This window comes from Myxocyprinus asiaticus, chromosome 48 (assembly GCF_019703515.2).
Source record: "Myxocyprinus asiaticus isolate MX2 ecotype Aquarium Trade chromosome 48, UBuf_Myxa_2, whole genome shotgun sequence".
Taxonomy (NCBI): Eukaryota; Metazoa; Chordata; class Actinopteri; order Cypriniformes; family Catostomidae; genus Myxocyprinus; species Myxocyprinus asiaticus.
In genome coordinates, this window is record NC_059391.1 from 27,172,779 (window position 1) to 27,194,413 (window position 21,635).

The window sequence follows — 21,635 nt, forward strand, 5'->3', positions numbered from 1 at the left end:
TTCATTCAAACTTCAAACCGACAATTTTTGAATGTATTTGCGTGCAAGTCGTGTGTAATAAATAAAATAGCTCTTGAAAGAAAATCAAGTTTTAAAAATTAAGAATGGGATTTTAAGTTTTGTTTTTGTTTTGTTTTGTTTGTTTTTTGTTAAGAATATAGAACAGACAGAATTCTCAAAATAAAGGAACATACACTATTTAATTATACAAGTAACAAAAACAGAAAAATATAAATTAAATAAATTAAAAAGAAAACAAAAATAATAAATAATAAAACATCTATCTAAGTAACTAAGCATTTTGCAGAGATTGTTTTCAAGTACTGTCTGGTTCCATTGACAAATGGGATAAAATTTCATTTTTTATTAGTCGATTTGTATTTGTGTATATTGAATTTTGCTAAAAATACAAAAGATTACTGAACGCACGCCGCGTAATTTGAGACGTTTAAAGCGTCATTACGTGTTTCCGGTTTTGTGGCGATCACACAGAACAGTTTCACTCATCTGAGAATCAGCTGATAAACAGCAGAAAATATGATTTCTTTAACGGACTCACAGAGTAAGTCAATTTCACTTCATCTGTGCTGAATGGTAGTGACGTTAGTTTGGATAGTAATACTGAAAATGCCGCTTTAAAGGCGGAAATGTTCTGGAAGTGTTGAATGGGAATGAATGGTAATGTGCGGCCTGGCCTCTAACAGTAATCAGATTACTGTAGTATAAATATTATATCTGTAATACAAGATTAATGAAGTATCTATCACTCTTTCTTATCTCTGTTTGTCAATCTATCTGTCTGTCCATCACTGTCTGTCTGTTTGTCTATCTATTTGTCTGTCTGTCGTTCTATCATCGTCTGTCTGTCTATCTGTCTGTTTGTCGTTCTATCTATCTATCTGTCTATCTATCTATGTCTATCATCGTCTGTCTATCTATCTGTCTATCTATCATTGTCTGTCTTTCATTGTCTGTATGCCTATCTGTCTATCTGTCTGTCTGTTTGTCTATCTATCATTGTCTGTCTGTCATTGTCTGTCTATCATTGTCTGTCTGTCTATCTATCATTGTCTGTCTGTCATTGTTTGTCTGTCTATCATTGTCTGTCTATCATTGTCTGTCTATCTATCATTGTCTGTCTATCATTGTCTGTCTATCTATCATTGTCTGTCTGTCATTGTCTATCTATCATTGTCTGTCTGTCTATCTATCTTTGTCTGTCTATCTATCATTGTCTGTCTGTCATTGTCTATCTATCATTGTCTGTCTATCTATCATTGTCTGCCTGTCTATCTATCATTGTCTGCCTGTCTATCTATCATTGTCTGTCTGTCATTGTTTGTCTATCTATCATTGTCTGTCTGTCATTGTCTGTCTATCTATCATTGTCTGCCTGTCTATCTATCATTGTCTGTCTGTCTATCTATCATTGTCTGTCTGTCATTGTTTGTCTATCTATCATTGTCTGTCTGTCTATCATTGTCTGTCTATCATTGTCTGTCTGCCTATCTATCTATCTATCTGTCTGTCTGTTTGTCTATCTATCATTGTCTATCTATCATTGTCTGTCTGTCATTGTCTGTCTGTCATTGTCTGTCTGTCTATCTATCATTGTCTGTCTATCATTGTCTGTCTATCTATCATTGTCTGTCTGTCTGTCTGTCTATCATTGTCTGTCTGTCTATCTATCATTGCCTGTCTGTCATTGTTTGTCTATCTATCATTGTCTGTCTGTCTATCTATCATTGTCTGTCTGTCATTGTCTGTCTATCTATCATTGTCTATCTATCATTGTCTGTCTATCATTGTCTGTCTGTCTGTCGTTCTATCATCGTCTAACTATCATTGTCTGTCTGTCATTGTCTATCTATCGTTGTCTGTCTGTCGTTCTATCATTGTCTATCTATCATTGTCTTCTGTCTTTCATTGTCTGTCTGTCTGTCTGTCTGTTTGTCTATCTGTCTGTCTGTCTGAATATGTACCATGGTAATAGCATGGTATTGAGTACCTTTGAGAACTATGTAAATATTGTGTTATATAAATATGGTAATCATGTAGTACCATGAAATATATCAAAGTAGCCATATAAAAAGTACCATAGCTTTACCACAGTACAGTGATAGCAACACCATGGTATTTACATGGAATACTGTAGTATTTAAAAGAATACTACGGTGCTACCATGGCACATGTACAAAAACATGATATTTCCAAGACACCATGTCCAAACAATTGCACTAATAAACTCTTCTTGTGTTTAAACAGAGATGGGGATGGGGTTGACTGGGTTTGGCGTGTTTTTCCTCTTTTTTGGGATGATTTTGTTCTTCGATAAAGCGCTCTTGGCCATTGGAAATGTGAGTATGTCCTTTAAACGGACAGAAAGTGACGCTCTAACCTCTCCCGTTTTGGTCAATGATCTCTGTTAATGTGTTTGTTCGTTTGTAGATCTTGTTTGTTGTAGGTCTCTCGTTTGTTATTGGACTGGAACGGACGTTTAGGTTCTTCTTCCAGAGGCATAAAATAAAAGCTACTGGTTTCTTTCTGGGGGGAATTTTTGTGGTGCTCATCGGCTGGCCGATCATAGGAGTTGTTCTGGAAATCTATGGATTTTTCCTTCTATTCAGGTGAGTTTTGGAGGAGAGTTACGTATAAGGGTCTGTGATGTATTTTCTGGGATATACCCTGATAAATTGAATTTACTCAATTGATTGAGTAATCTTGTTCACTCAGTTGAATTGAGTAATGGCGTCCCAAAAACCTTGTGTTCATATAGGATTAACTTAACTATTTAAGTTAAGGTAACTAGATGCATGTAGGATAAACTCAGATTTGCTATTTAAATGTTGTTGTTTCAACTTATTTTTAATTGAACTGACTCAAATTTAGATCATACAATAACACAGCTCAAAGAAAGATCATTAAAACTGGTTTTAGGTCAATCATTGAATAAACGTATTTCTCCACAGAAATGAATATATTCCTGTACTTCAGTTGCACATGCACAAGAAGAACTGAAATAGAGTTAACAGGGTCCAACTTGACCAATGATGACATCACACCAAACAACAATATGCAAAATAACGACATAAATGTATTTAATACTATTTAAATGCCCCCATGTGTTTCCTTTGATCAAGGAAACATAATTAAAAGCGCAAGGCATTGTGGGTATTCCCCATAGCCTCAGTTTTGTTGTCAGTAGTTTGTTACTTACTCAAGTCTATGGATGTTTTAGAAAAATAAGTTCAGGGAACTTATGAGCCCAAAACTTGACATTTCAATAAGACAACTTGATTTTTCTAGTAATGACAACATAAAGGTTTACAGTGTAGAGGAAACATTGTTATATTAACAAAAAACTGCAATATATGTAAATATTACTGATTGGTTGAATTTCACAAAACATGTTCTGGTCACATCACCGCAAAAAAAATAAAAATAAGAATTTTTGGGGGCCTGGGTAGCTCAGTGGTAAAATACGCTGGCTACCACCCCTGGAGCTCACTAGTTCGAATCCCAGGGCGTGCTGAGTGACTCCAGCCAGGTCTCCTAAGCAACCAAATTGGCCCAGTTGCTAGGGAGGGTAGAGTCACATGGGGTAACCTCCTTGTGGTCGCTATAATGTGGTTTGTTCTCGGTGGGGCACATGGTGAATTGAGCGTGGATGGCGTGAAGCCTCCACACGCGCTATGTCTCCGTGGCAACACGCTCAACTAGCCACGTGATAAGATGCGCGGGTTGAGTGTCTCAGACGCGGAGGCAACTGGGATTCGTCCTCCGCCACCCGGACTGAGGCGAATCACTATGCGACCACCAGGACTTAGAGCGCATTGGGAATTGGGCATTCCAAATTGGGAGAAATTTGGAATGCCCTTGAATTTCTTGACAGATTTATCCTAGTAGTGTACATTCTGATTAACTTACACCAGTCCAGTTTTGTGGAATCTTCCAAACAGATCAAAAGGTTGAAATTTAATTTTAATTGGCCATCTCCGTCGATTTCCAGGGGCTTTTTTCCAGTGGCTGTGGGCTTCATTAGACGGGTGCCCATTCTTGGATCTTTACTCAATCTTCCTGGTATCAGCAGGGTAAGTCTGACATAACTTGCTGAGTTTCTTTTCATTTATTTTTCACTACCTTATTTTGCGAAGTTTTTAAGTTTGAACAAATATTGGCCATTCTGACTACATTTCTCTTTCTCATTCAGTTAGTGGACAAAGTCGGCGAGAGCAACACAATGGTATAACGGTCACAGGTTTTGTTCTTTAGTCTTTATATTTGTCAAAATTTGTGCTTCTGGCTGGACATCTCACTGGCCAATTCTCTTTGAACTACTGAGATCAGATTTTTGATACTTTACCTGTGGAGAAGTGTTTTTGGGACTCATTTCCACACCAAATCCAGTGCTGTTGCTGCATCACATGTCGGCCTCCAGGGGGCGACAGGGACCAGTGCGCCTCAAAACCACGACAAGCTGGACGAACAAAGTTCCACCGAGTGAATTTTGACGCTATTTCCGAGAAAATTCATTGGGTTCTGAAAGAAGATGTTACTGCATTTTTTTACTGCGCTTTTATGTGCCAACTGTTTTTCTTTTTTAAATTGTCAAAATGTTGAGGCCAATTTGTACTTTTTGACTTGAGCTCACCCTTGTGGAGTGGAGACTGTTTCATCTCTTCTTACACACAGAGGAAAATCAGCAACTTGCATGAAATGCTGTTGTTGTAAAAAAAAAAAAATGACTGACTTGTTTAAGTATTTGTAGATACTTGAAATGTGAGTGTTACATGTACATTTTTATAGACAAAAATCCAGTTTAATAAATGGATTATAGCCGGTCCAGGTATTTGTTGCCAATCTTTGATACACATCACATTTTTACAAGCAAATTTCAAACAGAATTGGATATTATAAGCATGTGGTTTACACAGTATACTTCCCTTAAACATTGCACACACTAAGCGAGAACATTTTGTTATACAATCAGCAGTTTTTGCAACAGTCCCTTACTTGCTTGATTTCACTTTTTAGGGTTTAGAAACAAAGATTAGTTTTTATTCAAAGTGCTAATCTGAAAGACAATATGTGCTTTAGCTATAGACTACAACAGTTGAGTTCTGGAAGTAAAAACCCCATTAATGTTCTCCATTGGGGAATTTACTATTAACGATAACTTATAAACATTTAAAGACAGACCTACCATGAGCAATGAGGTTGTTCATCACTGGTATATGCTTCTGCTCACCAGTCCATGTTATTTTAACTTCACTTAAAAAAAATAAATAAAAAAAACATGTTTAATTGTGGGATTTCTGGTGAGAAACTACACTACCCATGATGCTGCTGTGAAAGATCCACCAATCAAAGAATCACTGCAAACAAAGTGCGCCAAAAGAGCTCTGCAGCAAACGCTCGTGACACAGTCAAGTTGTTCTCCCTACACTCTCAAGCTACTAATATATTTGTATATATCTGGATATTTTGCAAACTTAAAATATATTGTTTGTATACTGATAATCAACAGTTTTATATTTGTCCATAACGTCATTCGCAATGCTTCATGGTAGTACACAGTCTTGTGTATTAGTCTTTTTGTTTCAAATTAAAGTTTGTAATGTTGTGATTCACCTCGGAGCTGGTCGGTTTGGTTCATGACTTTATGAAGGGTTTTATGTAATCTCAATTGGAAAAATACTTCCGGGCACTGTTGCGCTCTATTCCTGATTATTGCTTGTAAGTACAGAATCCAGTCACCTAAATCATCTGAAATTAAGGGGCCGTTTAGATGACAAAGTTTTCAACAAAAAACAGAAAACTCTTTATGCGTTTTGGCTGTTCGTTTACACGACGACGGCGTTTTGGGGCCTGAAAACGCAAACCTTTGAAAACAGGCTTCAAAGTGCACGTTTTTGAAAACGACGCCGTTATCGTGTCCGTGTAAACATACAAAAAGGCGAATTTGTGAAAACGATGACGTCATGCGCACGCGTATTACGTGTTCAGTCTATAGGCATGCGCGCGAGCAGTGGTGGATTTAGGCATGGGTGACATGGGCAGTTGCCCAGGGCAGCATCTTGCGGGGGTGCGGCACGAGGTACCCACACAGACCCTTTTCCATCATATGCTGTGTCCAAAATCGCCCCCTTTCTACTATATAATGCACTATTTTGGGTGTCGGTCATTTTGTAGTAGTGGCCGAATTCGTTCCATACATCTTGTTTCCTATATTTGTTCACTCATTCTTACCCACAATGCAATCTGATTTTGAGTGTACAGTCGACGTACACTCGCCGACACTATCTTGCCCATAATCCAATGCGGGGAGGACTGATGTGCAGGGAGAGAGAGAGTGGGTGAGCGAGAGAGAGAGGGAGCGCGAGAGACGGCAGTTAACGGCTTCATTTCATTCCTGCAATGAAAAATAACATTGTGGCTGATTTCTTGATTGTATATGACAGATAAAAAAAAAAAAATGCTCTGTTTTTTGGTCTTTCCCATTCATTTTCAATGGTCGGTCAATTTTGACCGCGAATACCAAAGGTGTCCCTTTTTTTTATTACGACCACTTAGACTTATCAAATCAAGCCCTTTTTTTTTTTTTTTTAGATGTTCATGAAAAAATATAGCCATCCAAAATTGTACAGATGAATTGAACAATTATTATTTATGTATATAGATTAAATATTTGATATGTTTTTTTTTATTTTGCTATTAAAATGCTAAGTGATTTCTTTCTTCACTAATTCACTGAGGTGATATCATTAACTCTAATTAAGACAACATACAGTGGAGATATTATTAAAATTTTCAGTTATCATCACATGAACGTATTCATCTCATAATCAATGGATGTTGTTATTAATAAATTTAGTACTGTATTACAGTCGCATGAGTGCACTATGCGCAAATGTTCATCTCTTCTCAGCGCTCAGAAATGCTGCCGAGTTTGGATGGGAGAGTGTCAAGATGGCAAAAAATAATAAAAATAAATACAATAATGTACGCTTGTACAAATGTTTTTTGTTCTTGTTGGCAGTTTTTAGCAGTATTAATATATTAATCATTATGAAAATATATATTAACGGGTTAAACATGACCATCAGAATTAAGATTTATTGTATATACCATTTTATAAGAATAACAATTATTATTGTTGTTTTTTATTATGATAATTATTATTTTACATATAAGATAAAGTTCATATGTAACGAGGTTGTTTTTGCATCATCAAATGCAAAAACTCTCCGACGATCCGTGTATTCATGGGCGTAGATTTTTTTTTAACATTGGGGGGGGTTGCAGCGTGAAGCATTTACATGTTTCCATTGATCATAGTATAAATATTGGGGGGGGGGGGGGGGGGTTGTACTTGCTTGTTTGGATTATTGGGGGGGAGCTCCCCCCATCCCCCATGGAATCTACGCCCCTGCTTGTATTCGTCAGGGTCCGATTTCACTCACTCATTTCGTTCACTCCTTGCTTGATATAGAGAAAATCATGTCTTTTCAATAAATATATCCTTAATGTTAAATCTATTCCTCAAAAATAATTACATGTAAATGCATTTATATGTAGCATATATAGATGCATATTATGTAATTTATAAAAATAAAAAAAAATTATGTAGATTTATATATAGTTGTCTTCAGAACGTCGCAGAAGGCTACATCCACAACTTGCAGTTAGGCAAAGAAATGTGTGATGCGCATGCTCATCAAGTTCAACATCAGGAACAGGAAGTGGTTACAGAGACAGTGGTGTAATTTCGAATATATAATGTGAAAAAAGTCATAAGTTTATTAACCAGTTACTAGCATTTAAAAATAATGTTTCACTTCAGAACAATTAAAAGGGACAACATTTTAATTTTTGTTTACCTCCTGTATTAAAAAAAATAAATAAATGTTGTTCCTTGAACCGTTTCTAGTCCCTGATAATCTATAAAGTTTAAAAAAAATATGCATAAAATTGCTGAAATTTATTGACAACTTAATTAGCACAATTTTAACTTAAAAATGACTAAGAAATGTTTGAAAACAGTGAAAGTGTGCATTTTTTCAGGAAACAGGAAGTGGTGTAATTTCAGATATGTACTGTGATAAACTATTTGGTCTTTAGTTCCATGAAAAAATAATCAGAACAAAATAATAAGGTTATTAACCAGTAACCAGAATTTAAAAAATAACGTATCACTCCAGAACAATTGAAAGGGACTTTCCAGTTACGTTCTGCGAAGAAAATTGTTAGTTTTTGGTTTTGCTTTTCATTCCATTTCTAGTCTTTGATACTTTATAAAGTTTAATTATCGTAAGTGAAACATGCAAAAAATAATTGGAACAAAAATAATAATGTTATTAACCGTCAGACCATTTAAAAATAACGTTTCACTCCAGAACAATTGAAACGGACTTTCGTTTTGTTACCCTCCAATGGTATTTTGTAATTTTTGACCGAAATAAATTGTAATAATTTAATTGAATAAAAATGGTTTCCTTTATCTGAGCAGTACAAGACTTGGTGACTTTTCCTCCATTTGCCATATGAACATAAAAAAATAAAAAAATAGAGCTTGATTCGAAGTCTGTGGTCGTAATAAAAAAAGCATCACCTTTGGTATTCGCGGTCAAAATTGACCAACCATTGAAAATGAATGGGAAAGACCAAAAAACAGAGCAATTTTTTTTATCTGTCAAATGCAATCAATAAATCAGCCACAATGCAGAAAAAAAAAGACATCAATTACAGGGTGAGACTCTAAAACGTCCTCAGTGCAAAAAATACACACACACAAAGATGAACTGGTGAGATGATAACACATTCACAATGCAGAACACACACACACACAGAACCAGGGCATCAATAGGTGGAGCTCTACAGCCATTCAGTCACTGTTGGCATTTCAAGTCATCTGTTGTTTTCCAGCTGATGACAGAAATCTGACACATACTCACACATACACACAAACATGTTTGTAAAATACATTTTGACCAAGGTCCTGTGAGATGGTAGTGCCCAGGAAGCTAAATGACTCCACTGCTGCCACAGTGCTGTTCAGAATGGTGAGCGAGCTCAATGTTGGGGTGTTCCTCCTAAAGTCCACTATCAACTCCACTGTTTTGAGCATGTTCAGCTCCAGGTTGTGGGGTTTTGAATGCACCAGTGAGCCAGCCGTTCAACATCCCTTCTGTATGCAGTCTCATCGTCATCTCGGATGAGGCTGATGACAGTGGTGTCGTCTGCAAACTTCAGGAGCTTGACAGAGGGATCCTTGGTGGTGCAGTCATTGGTATACAGGGAGAAGAGTAGTGGGAAGAGCACACATCCCTGGGGGGCACCAGTGCTGATTGTACATGTGCTGGAAGTGAATTTCCCCTGTCTCACAAGCTGCTACCTGTCCATCTGAAAGCTGGTGATCCACTGACAGATAGATGTGGGAACAGAGAGTTAGGTTAATTTATTCCATAGGAAAGCTGGGATGATGGTGTTAACAGCCAAACTGAAGTCCACAAAAAGGATCCTTGCATATTTCCTGGTCTGTCCAGATGTTGCACGATATGATGCAATCCCATGTTGACTGCATCATCCACAGACCTGTTTGCTCTATAAGCAAATTGAAGGGGATCTAGAAAGGGTCCAGTGATGTCTTTTAGGTGGGCCAACACCAGTCTCTTAAATGACTTCATGACCACAAACGTCAGAGTGATGGGTCTGTAGTCATTAAGTCCTGTGGTCTTGGGTTTCTTTGGGACAGGGGTGATAGTGGAGTGTTTGAAGCAGCAGGGAACTTCACACTGCTCTAGTGATCTGTTGAAGATCTGTGTGAAGATGGGGGCCAGCTGGTCAGCACAGGATTTTAGACAAGTGGGTGAAACGTCATCTGGGCCCTGAGCTTTCCTTGTCTTTTGTTTCTGGAAGACCCTGCACACCTCCTCTTCACAGATCTTAAGTGCAGGTTGAGTATCAGGGAGGGTGGTTGCAGGAGGTGTTGGTGTTTGTGTGAAGTGAAGGTCAGAGCGGGGTGTGAGACTGGGCTTTTCAAATCTACAGTAAAACACATTCAAGTTGTCAGCCAGTTGTTGGTTCTCTAATGTTGGGGGATGGTGTCTTGAAGTCCCTGTAGGCCAGTGTTCTGACAATCTGAACTACCTGCTCAGGATGTGCTACCAGCAGTAAAAACAGTGATATGTAAAGTTTAAGCGTGGGAAAACCTGTTGGTATGTACTACAACAGCATGAAAAGTATTAAAAACCTAGGTAGCACATCTTGTCAGCCAGATAATACCTATCAGGATATTATACTGAAATTTTATATCAAGAAGTTATGAGCAATTTCATTTTCGATAAAGATTTAATGTTTATACTAGTGCAAATGTAATCACTATCATCACAAATTAAGTTTCATTAGTAGTAATTCCCTTACTGATAAAGAATGAGCATTTTAACTAGTGAATATTGAATTGCACATTTCTACAATTCATGTCTTGCACGTGATTAAATGTCAAAATGGCTTGTGATGCAGTACAAGTTGAATCAGTAGATCATGACAGAATTTCCTTTAACAGTCCCTTGAATGGGGTTTACTTAAATGTTTTTAACCTTCTGCACACACATTAGCTAAACAACTGAAGCAATACATATGTAACGACAAACAAGCATGGAAATATTTGTATAACTTTTATTTTTTTAACTCATTGACAAACCAATGAGAGCAGATTAATGCATGTTGGTTGAATTACATTGTGTGATTGCACAACTCTCAGTTTACAAACACCTGCAGTCAAAGCAATAAATAATTTTTTTTAGTTCTAACAGTTAATTTCAGTCATCGTTTATTTCCCCTCATGTTGTTCCAAACCTGTATGATTTTCTTTTTTCCATGGAACACAAACTGGAGTTGTTAGGCAGAATATTAGGAACTGACAGCATCAGTCACCATTCACTTTCATTGCATCTATTTTCCATAGAATAAAAAAAAAGCCCTCAATCCCTAACATTCTGTCTAACATCTCCTTGTGTGCTCCATGGATGTTTGAAACAACATGAGGGTGAACAAAAAATAATGACTACTTTCATTTTTGGGTGACCGATTCATTTAAACTTGAAATTAAATAAACCGAGACCACTTTGTGTATAATATCCAGGTAGCTCTTTTATTGTACTACTGACAAACAAGCGTCAGAGGTTAAAACCAGATGGCATTCATTCATTTCACAAATTTTATTATATAGACTATTTAGACAGAATTTCCCCATGACGGGGACCGGTGACCCCTTCACCATTATGATGTCAGAGGTGGGCGGGGCAGGGGTGAGCAGCGCTCAGTACAGACTTAAATATAGAAAACAGAGGTGTGCGACTGTGTTGATGGGACTTTAAGGGAGGAGGGCCATCATTGGATCTCGCTGATGCTCTACTCAGTGAGGCCGAGCTTCTTCTTTAGGGACTCGGGCATCTCTGGGGGAGGTGGGCGGGGCAGACGGAAGTACACCTTCACAGAGTCGTAGATGAACCACTGCAGGGCGGTCAGGGTACCGATCATGATGATACGGGCGACCAAACCCTTCCATACACCTGGAGAAACACAAAATGTCCATTTAAGTCAATCAAGTAGATCTAGACAAAAACAAGGTGATGATAAACCACAGCGATTCGTTAACTTGTTGATGCCGTTTCTAAAACTCGCATTAAACCAAAAGAGTCCGAGTTTCAGCTTTATTTAAAAAGTTTGTCTGCTGTCCAGCTGTTCTGCCCTGGTGTCTTCCTGTTAAGGATCGGGGCAGAAAGGATGCTGGGTAAGCAGGTAGACTGATCTCACACGTCAATGACTCAAGCACCTCCAACTATACAGCCACAAAAGCTGCTGGAAGCTTCCGGCCTGATCCTGCTGCTCCCATAGATGGAACAGAACCAGACCAGAGGAACTCCCTAGAGGTGGATCTAAGGAACGTGTGGACCAAAAAAAAATAAAGAGTGCAAAATAGCCATGCAGGATTTGATAGCGATTACTATTCACTACAAATGACATTAGAAAGTTGAACAACTAAAAGACAGATGAAGTCTCACCTTTAGGTCCGAGCCTCTTGAGAACTTGTGAGGCTGTGCTTCCCTTCTCTTTGTTCAACACAGACACGACTGAGTCAGCAGGGTGAGACACAATGGCGCAGAACACACCAGCTACAGAGACAAAAAACGAGACGTATGAAACCGAACGCAGATCCGTAAAAGTGTGTAAATATACCCGTGTAGTTAAATGTTTGTTTCACCATGTTTGCCCCTTTACAGCACGTTAGTATGGATGTCCAAAAAACATGCACCATGCTAATTTATTAAATGTGTGGCTTTGTTCATGAAACGCAAGTAGAATGAATGTTAAATTGTTCGTAAAACTCATTATGTTCTTAATAGTAAAAGGCACAAATTCTAAAACAATTTCAAAAATGGTTTCAAATTTTAATAATGCAATAATTATAAGCCTTACCGATGTAACCAGCAACAAAAGTGACGACCAGCTGTTCAGGTTTGGAGCATTCGCTGCGGGGTTTGGGCACCACGTACTTGTAAAGCAACTCAACAGTGCGCTCGAAGCAGGCGAACTTCATCATGGTGTAGGGGATTTGTCTCATCCACAGAGGAACCACACCTTTGTAGAAACTGACAGAGGTTTCAACAACAGTTTTAAAGTCTTCAAACTGGTTGTAATTCATAAGACCAAACACACTTTGCTGGTGTTACCAAATCTAGCTTTCGTATTTTGTCCGCTCCCCAGCTGATCTGCCCTGGTGTCATCCTGTGAAGGGTCAGGGCAGAGAGGATGCTGGGTAAGCAGGTAGACTGATCTCACACGTCAATGACTCAAGCACCTCCAACTGTACAGCCACAAAAACTGCTGGAAGCTTCCGGCCTGTTCCTGCTGCTCCCATAGAGAGAACAGAACCAGACCAGAGGAACTCCCTAGAGGTGGATCTAAGGAACGTGTTGATCCTCCAAGCTTTTTCTTAATGGCCCAGTATTAGAACAGGATCAAAGTCCAAGATACTTACGCCCAGATTCCTTCCTCTGCGTACATCTTGGGGGCGCACTCTCTCAAGGTGTTGGCGTAGCCGGGTTGAGTCTGGATACGCACTTTACACGCCTCCATAGGGGCCAGAGCAATATCTGCAAAGAACTCTGCGCTGGCAGAGGCAGCCAGATACAGCGAGGTTCTCCACAAGTATGCATTTTCCTGTTAGTGGACAGAAAGCTTACATGACCATCATGGCTATCAGATACCTCAAGGGTTGCCACATCTTTTGAATTGACCAATTCATTTCCATAACATTTGTATCTGGAAATTACCGGACAAGGACGGTTTAAAATCATTGAAGAGGTTGTACTCAGAACAATTCCTAACTGACAATTTATTTTAAAGCCAAGGATAACAAGAAAATATATATTCTTTTGGAAATTTAGTACCTGAGGACTACTCATTAAAGTTCAGGCTGAGTGACGCAATGCATAAGAGCAAAAACTCAAATTTACGAAAGCAATGATGCATGAAATCTAACACTGAATATTCATAAAATAAATACACAATGGTGTTAGAGGCTGTCATTTAATGTGACAAGCTATCTTAACTGTACTTCGCAACCTTTATGCGATTTCATTCTACAATATGTAGCGTTTTGTCACAATTTCAAATATCAGTGCATAATATAGTGATTGGATGGCATTTCAAACGGTGCCGTATACACAAGTGTGACCCAGCACATCCACAAGAGTGTGAGAATCTGCTGGTTCAGCTTCAGTCTCTTGTGCCACATAGAAGCGATTCTGACCGCACTGTTAAAAGGGAGAGTTCGCGCTTTAGATGACTTGCTTCTTCATTATTGAACTGTAGGAAAAGATATGAATGCAAAAACAGATAAAAGAAAAAATATATATATATATCTCGATATGTTTGTTTGGTGTTCATTGCCATATCAGCTACAATGGCTATTTCATGGCAAATACAGATGGCAATCAAACAATTCATAAATACATCACACCTTGCAAAAACAATGTACAATGTAACTAAATCCGGGTGGTGGAGGACAAGTCTCAGTTGCCTCCGCTTCTGAGATCGTCAATCCGTGCATCTTATCACGTGGCTCGTTGTGCATGACACCGCGGAGACTCACGGCATGTGGAGGCTCATGCTACTCTCTGCGATCCACGCACAACTTACCACACGCCCCACTGAGAGCGAGAAACCGTAATCGCGACCACAAGGTGGTTACCCCATGTGACTCTACCCTCCCTAGCAACCGGCCAATTTGGTTGCTTAGGAGACCTGGCTGGAGTCACTCAGCACACCCTAGCTTTAGTTGCACTTTTGATAAAAATTCTTTCTTGGGCACATCTTACAAAACAAGTCTTTCAAGGTTTTTCCAGATAAAAAGCGAAAAAATATTGATATATCTCAATGCATGATTTAAATGGCACAGCTAAAATGCATATTTGTTTTTATAGCCTTGAATTTGCACATTATTTGGAAGGCCTAAAACATACACCATGCTAATCTATTAAACATTTGGCTTCATTCATCAAACAGAACAAATTTGTCACTGTTCACAAAACCAATTGAACGCAACAATTTACGAGAAAAAAAAAAAAAGGTTTAACAAATACTGCAAAAAGTTACGCAAGGATGGTTTTACAAACAATTTACACATTCGTCCTGCTACTGTCCAAATAACACTCGCTATGCCAATTTATTAAACACTTGGCTTCAATCGTGAAACAGAACTAGTGAAATAGTTACGCAAATTTTACGCAAGAACAGTTTAACGAAGACTGGGAAAAGTTTTGCAATAATGATATAACGCAGAATGCAAAGTTACGCAAGCGTGGCTTTGCGAAGACTGGGAAAAGTTACGCAAGCGTGGCTTTGCGAAGACTGGGAAAAGTTACGCAAGCGTGGCTTTGCGAAGACTGGGAAAAGTTACGCAAGCGTGGTTTTGCGAAGACTGGGAAAAGTTACGCAAGCGTGGTTTTGCGAAGACTGGGAAAAGTTACGCAAGCGTGGTTTTGCGAAGACTGGGAAAAGTTACGCAAGAATGATTTAACGAAGAATGCAAAGTTACGCAAAAATGGTTTTACAAAGAACGCAAACTTATTTATTAATGTTCTGTGAACTTGCTCTATGCTAATTTATTAAACATTTGGAGAAGAACATTGAGCAAGACATGGAATACCATGTTTTTAATAAAACAACAGGAGAAACAATACATTATGATTTTTTCTAAATCAGATTAATTGATCACCAAAATACTCATTTTCAGCCCTTCATATTTCTCAACAGTCAGTTTGGCTCACCTCTCCTAGCAGATCTCCATACATGATTTTGAAGACCTCATAGAAGCCAAACTTGCAGAGTCCCTGCATGGAGTAGCCGATGAAGGTGGGCGCCCAACCTTTGGCCAACCCGCGCATGCCATCCTCTCTGATCGTGACTGAGAATCCATTGAAGATGCTCTTGTATTTAGCTGGGTCCACCTAAACACAACATTTCCATTATCGCACTGGTCATTAAACACAACACACAATGATAACCAGTCACAGACTTCACCAGCAACTGGTTGGATATGAAGGAACACAGTTAATGGTTTCACTTCAAAAATGGTATTTACATGCTGGATAAACCAAAAGTTAATTGCAAAATATTCACATGGATAATATCAGTGGCAAAGTGTCACAGAACGCTACATAAAATTCAATAGTAAAATAAAATAAATAGAAATATATAGTAAAAATAATATTTAATATTAAAATAAATTACAATATATAGAAAAAATTATTTAAAATAGATTAGTAAAAATATAAAATATAATATAGAATTAAAACTAATATTTAATAGTAAAATGAATATATTTAATATGCAATAGTAAAATAATATACTGTAAATAATATAGAAAAGTAAAACTGATGTACAATATTAAAAATATTAGTATTACTTAGAATATTAAATATTTAAATAGTTCAAACAAACAAAATCTGTAATTTTCACCCTCATGGTTTCAAACACATGATTGAAACAGATATATTTCTTTTACTAATATTACTGTACCTTCCTCACACAAAACCATCTAAAGTTAATGACAAATTATTTTGTGTTCCACAGAAAAAATAACAGCATACAAGTTTGGAACAACATGAGGGTGAGTAAATGGTGGCAGAATTTTCATTTTTGGGTAAACTATTCCTTTGAGGCACAAGCAAAATGAAAAACACACAATCTGCCTTTATTTTTCTAAATTTATTTGAGACCAATTAGAAGCAGCCGACTGATCAGCAATTAAGTGGTTAGATTGTCAAGTCACAGTGAGCCTCCCAAAAATGTTAGTGACACTTTGCCACAGATGTCATCTCATTAACGTGATGAGGGGGAGGCGAGTACAGACCTGGAGACGGCACTTCACCAAGTCGAGTGGTACGACGGCCGTGTGTGTGATACCACAACTCAAGATGCCCCCAAACCCGCAGAGGGCGTAGTATTTCGCTGAGCCGAACTCGCAGCTATTGCCTGACTCTGTGACGTGGGGGAACACAGGAACACACATGCTCATGCGTCACAAACACAACACGTAACATGCTGATGAGGGGGTGCACTGGGGTCAAGTCACACACACTCGGGTGACTCCAGCACACACACAGACCTGCATTCGGCACTTGACCAGGTCGAGGGGCACCACAGCCGTGTGTGTGGTGCCACAGCTCAGAATTCCTCCAAAGCCACAGAGGATGAAGTATTTCTGTGAGCCAAACTCACAGCTGTCTCCCTCTGAGGAGAAACAGGAAGCATGTTCATCCACACAAAGACTGAGAGGTTTAATCGGGGGTTAGTGGAAGGTGTTCTGTGGTTGGTAGTGCCTAGAAATTTTGAAAACCTTAAAGAAATATTCCTGGTTCCAAAGAAGTTGAGCTCAATCGACAGCATTTGTGGCATAATTATTACCTCAAATTAATTTGACTCATACCTTATTTTCTTTTAAAAAAAGGCAAAAATCGATGTTACAATGAGACACTTACAATGGAAGTGAATGGGGCCAATTTTTGGAGGGAGAAATGTGAAGCTTATAATTTTACAAAAGCACTTGCATTAATTCTACTCTTAAAACTTGTGTATTATTTGAGCTGTAAAGCAGGGACTAAAACGGTTCAAGGAACTACATTTTTAAACTAAAACTTGTACTTTTTGGGGGGATTTTCTCCCCAATCTGGAATACCCAATTCCCAATGCGCTCTAAATCCTCGTGGTGGCGTAGTGACTCGCCTCAATCTGGGTGGTGGAGGACGAATCTCAGTTGCCTCCGCGTCTGAGACCGTCAATCCACATGTCATCACGTGGCTTGTTGAGCGCGTTACCGTGGAGACATAGCGCATGTGAAAGCTTCACGTTATTCTCCACGGCATCCATGCACAACTCACCACGGGCACCACCAAGAGCGAACCACATTACAGCGACCACGATGAGGTTACACCATGTGACTCTACCCACCCTAGCAACCGGGCCAATTTGGTTGCTTAGGAGACCTGGCTGGCGTCACTCAGCACGCCCTGGATTCGAACTCACGACTCCAGGGGTGGTAGTCAGCGTCTTTACACGCAGAGCTACCCAGGCACCTAAAACGTTTTTTTGTTTTTTTTATTCTGGTAACCAGTTAATTTAGTTCCGATCATGTTTTCATGGAAGAAAAAAACAACTAGAAAAACAGGGTGTATTACAGGGCTTGGAATGGATTTTAGGTGACCAAATGAATATTCAAAATATTTCTGGGGATATATTTAATATATAAAGAACAGATTTATTAAAAAGACGTTACTTTATATAGGCTACTGTATGCTAAGCTTATGATTTCTATACTGAAAATTCCCCCACATAAGAACCAATTGAATCGCTTATTTTTGCATATTTTGTGTTCGACAAGTCCCTTAATTTGAGATTATCTTGCGAGATCTGGCAACGCTGCAACTGGTATATCACCCTTCCTTAACACAGAGTACTGTCATTTTAAGAACGTTATTAACCGTTCTTCTATTTTGTTCTAAATGGTTACCAATCGGAAACGAGGCTGCGGAACAGTGGAACCGGTATGTAAAAAAAAAAAACATTCTGTTCAGAATGAACCAAATAAAATAAATTTAAAACGTTTAGTCCATGCTGTAACATTTTAAATAGTTTGTGGGATTGCAGTGTTTACGGCATTACGTCATCATTGCAACAAAGTTGTAAAATTGGAAATAACTTTAAACAAGAGGTTATTAAGTGATTTTATGACACTAAACTCATGTAAACATGCATATTGTTTATGTCTTGTATCTATACTTTTTGAAACAGTGAGTATTTTAATGTTTACAGATTGACCCCATTGACTTCCATTGTGAGAGAATCACTGTAATCCAGATTTTAGCTTTTTTTTTTTTGGAGGGACGAGTCGAAATTAATTTGTGGCAATCGACTTTATGCCACAAATGCTAATGATTGTTGAGTAACGCAAAAATTACACATTTCACTGTAATCAAAACAATTTGGCTTAAAACAAATCACTAAAAAATTAATACAATTTTTACACAACAAACATCGCTAACTTCCTCAAAAAAGACTGCCAAATCATCTTTACGGTCAAGCCCTATATTCACACTGATAAACAGAAAGAGATTAATATGCAAAAATATTGCATATTAATAAGCAATATTAAATAGAATATTTAATGTTCTATAAGCATTCCAAATAGAAGCCACATTATATTAAATATAATAAATATATTCCCACCAAAAAGATGTAGACAAACATAACACTTAAAAGTTATGACTAGATGTTGGGCAAATGCAGGACGCACGACATTGGATCTGGACGCATTCCTGAGACTACAAAGCCAATCACAACGCACCTTGTTGCGAACAGGACGCGTTCCAGAGCTAGAGAGCCAATCAGAACACACCTTGTTGCGAACAGGATGCGTTCCAGAGCTAGAGAGCCAATCAGAACACACCTTGTTGCGAACAGGTTGCGTTCCAGAGCTAGAGAGCCAATCAGAACACACCTTGTTGCGAACAGGTTGCGTTCCAGAGCTAGAGAGCCAATCAGATCGCGACTGTTTGAGAAGTGCAGTACACACACAGGTCATGTGCAGCATAGTACGCTTTAAATAAAGAACTTCATGTCCCATAACCGGCGCAATAACATTTAACACACGCAGTTTACATACTCGCATATTTACTGCATTCAAAATGTTAACTGATGACGCAGTTTCCACCAAAAATTTTTTTAAACGCGTCCTCCAAATTTGTCCTTCATCGCCCTCCATGAAAGCAACAAGGCCCAACAGACTCACAGCAGCGGATTTAAGCCACAATATGCGACTATTTCAACTATTCACAAGCTAAAATACCCCGAATAAACAAATTATAAATGCATTTTAAAGGGAGCCTAATAAAGACGTAATAATCATACATGATATCTAAACTACAGCTTGCTAAGAGCTTGTTAGCGGTGCGCTAACTACTCAAAAACTGTTTTATTTGACCATTTAATGTTTATTTACCCTCCTGCGCGTTGGAACATCCATTTCAAGCATTAATACAGCGTAGTTGAGAAAAATATTAAGATAAATAGTCTTTCATGTTGCATTGGAGCCAAATAAAGCCATATAAAAGCAATGATACTATTTATAAACAGAATTAAACATCACAAATGAGTGTTTAATGGTCTCCTGGGGTCTTACCGGCTACAGCGGCGGCTGCAAACGTGCGCTTCTGTACGGCGGTGTGTGATTCGGGCTCATCCGCCTTCTGTAGCGTGAACAACGGGGCGCTGAAGGGGTTCGCCCGGGCGAGCTGGGTCAGTGTGGTCGGATACATGGTGGAACTGAATGAATAATGGGATATTTGGTTATGCATTGACCACATGAACTGGCATTTATAACCCAGTATTTCCCCATAAATGGTTATGTAATATAGGGGTAAACTCTTACTTTAGAGAAGTTGTCGCAAAATGGCGCCTCCGTCCTCTCCTCTACCGGCTGCGCAAAGAGACCGAGCGGTGAGTGAGAGCGCTGCAAGGCTGAACAAGATAAAGGAAATGACTTCATTACTGCATGCCCCGCCCACCACTTAACGGATCCTACTATGGTGAAGGCATGGCTCCTGAATATTAATGAGGACATATATTCGTATTAATAAACAATGAGCTATGAACATTGCCAGAGGAAACAATTTGAAATCAGTTATGATTGTTTTCTCGATATTTCTTAACCCTTGTGCGACCTTGGGGACATTTTTGTCTTTTTCATTCTTGTTTTTTCGATCATTTTGACTGTGTTAATGCCAACGGCATACATTTTGCCAAAGGTGTGAATTATTTGTGGAATTTCCTATAATACATCTATAATACACTGTGTACACACAATAGTTACACTCAGGACCTTCAGGACAAAAATGTCCCCATTGAAACCCATTAAAACTGCAATATTTGATCCCAGTGCCATTAAAGCATAAAATCATGAATTCTATGATATTATGCTTTCATTCCGGAGCCCTGGCTTCAACATTTAAATGTTTAATATTTTCCACCAGATGGCGCCATTTTCCTCATGTTTAGTCTATGGAGCAAATACATGCTTTTTCCCTATTTTCTGTTTGCTGTATTATAGAGCACTGCAGGCCAACTGAATAAATATTCAAAATTGTGTGTGTGTGTTGGTATGGATGTCAGTGTGTTTTGTATGTGTGTATTGACAAATTTGTGTGTGTGTAAAAAAACAACAGTGGCATTATGTAAACAAACTGGCATTTAAAGGGTTCGAATCCTGAAAATGAATGAATATTTGGTAGTTATGATCAGGACTGATGTTGGTTAAAAAATCGAAGTCAGTGAAAGTGGAAAATAATATTAATATATAATATTTTTATGGCAGTACATTGACGCAGACATTTTTGTCCTCTAAGGTCCTGAGTGAGTTTTTTTTTTTTTTTTAAATCTGACACTGCACAAAAACTAATATTGCATCAAAATCAATGTCATTGCTAAACTTTGTCATATCCCAGAGTGTGATAATCCAAAATAAATAAAAATAATAATTCCCTTAGCATTTAGTATATGCAAAATAATATACCATTTTTTTGTTGTTTTTTTTTTTTTTTTGTTGTTTTTTTTCATAAACAACAGTGGCATTATATAAACAAAATAATATTAATATGTAATATTATTATGGCAGTTTTTTGACGTGGACATTTTTGTCCTCTAAGGACCTCTGAGTAACTTTTTTAAATTGACGCACAAGGGTTAAAGGTTGAGACAGGATATGAGTTCATTTGTAAAATGCGAGAAATTTGTTATCAAGTAAGTGATTTTATCACACTAAAATCATGTTAACGTTTATTGTGTTCATTTTGTGGCTACAGTTTTGAAACAGTATTTTAATGTTTATGGATTGTTCCCATTCACTTCCATTGTAAGTGCCTCACTGTAACAGATTTGATTTTTTTATTTTATTTTATTTTTTTTAAAGGAGGTATGAGTTGAAATTAAGTTTTGTGGTAATCAGCATTAAGCCACAAATGCTGTTGATTGAGTTTAACTTGTACTGAACGCGCTCTATTCCTTTAACCATCTGT

General features: G+C 38.1%; 2 protein-coding genes and 2 non-coding genes across 5 annotated transcripts; 1 reads left to right on the top strand and 3 right to left on the bottom strand.

Moving 5' to 3' along the window:
• Positions 1-458: 458 nt before the first annotated feature.
• On the top strand, positions 459-4,841 carry LOC127437666 (vesicle transport protein GOT1B). The gene is made up of 5 exons (XM_051692726.1): positions 459-562; positions 2,266-2,357; positions 2,449-2,627; positions 4,010-4,091; positions 4,211-4,841. Exons 1-5 carry the CDS (start codon positions 538-540, stop codon positions 4,247-4,249), a joined length of 417 nt encoding a protein of 138 aa, XP_051548686.1. The 5' UTR covers positions 459-537; the 3' UTR covers positions 4,250-4,841.
• A 5,822-nt stretch (positions 4,842-10,663) lies between these two features.
• LOC127437655 (phosphate carrier protein, mitochondrial-like) lies at positions 10,664-20,120 on the bottom strand. 2 transcript variants are annotated; one of them, XM_051692711.1, is made up of 8 exons: positions 19,994-20,120; positions 19,745-19,887; positions 16,421-16,548; positions 15,336-15,515; positions 13,043-13,224; positions 12,481-12,653; positions 12,066-12,176; positions 10,664-11,573 (listed from the first exon to the last, which is right to left on the bottom strand). In XM_051692711.1, the coding sequence occupies exons 2-8, from the start codon at positions 19,878-19,880 to the stop codon at positions 11,413-11,415; spliced, it is 1,071 nt and encodes a 356-aa protein (XP_051548671.1). In that variant the 5' UTR covers positions 19,881-19,887; positions 19,994-20,120; the 3' UTR covers positions 10,664-11,412. The 2 variants fall into 2 exon arrangements, with proteins under 2 accessions (XP_051548671.1, XP_051548672.1); XM_051692712.1 differs by lacking the exons at positions 16,421-16,548; positions 19,994-20,120 and adding an exon at positions 16,676-16,800.
• Positions 11,727-11,953, bottom strand: LOC127437855 (small nucleolar RNA SNORA53). The gene has a single exon (XR_007896630.1). It is a non-coding gene; the product is annotated as a small nucleolar RNA SNORA53 (small nucleolar RNA).
• Positions 12,753-12,979, bottom strand: LOC127437856 (small nucleolar RNA SNORA53). Its single transcript, XR_007896631.1, has one exon. It is a non-coding gene; the product is annotated as a small nucleolar RNA SNORA53 (small nucleolar RNA).
• Positions 20,121-21,635: the final 1,515 nt, after the last annotated feature.

Coding starts and splice junctions, on each gene's coding strand:
- LOC127437666 (XM_051692726.1), top strand. CDS start 538: ATGATTTCTTTAACGGACTCACAGA. Junction 2,358..2,448: donor CGCTCTTGGCCATTGGAAAT/GTGAGTATGTCC, acceptor GTTCGTTTGTAG/ATCTTGTTTGTTGTAGGTCT. Junction 4,092..4,210: donor ATCTTCCTGGTATCAGCAGG/GTAAGTCTGACA, acceptor TTTCTCATTCAG/TTAGTGGACAAAGTCGGCGA.
- LOC127437655 (XM_051692711.1), bottom strand. CDS start 19,880: ATGTATCCGACCACACTGACCCAGCTCGCCCGGGCGAACCCCTTCAGC. Junction 12,654..13,042: donor GCAGAGGAAGGAATCTGGGC/GTAAGTATCTTG, acceptor AACCTCTGTCAG/TTTCTACAAAGGTGTGGTTC. Junction 11,574..12,065: donor CAAGAGGCTCGGACCTAAAG/GTGAGACTTCAT, acceptor GTGTTTCTCCAG/GTGTATGGAAGGGTTTGGTC.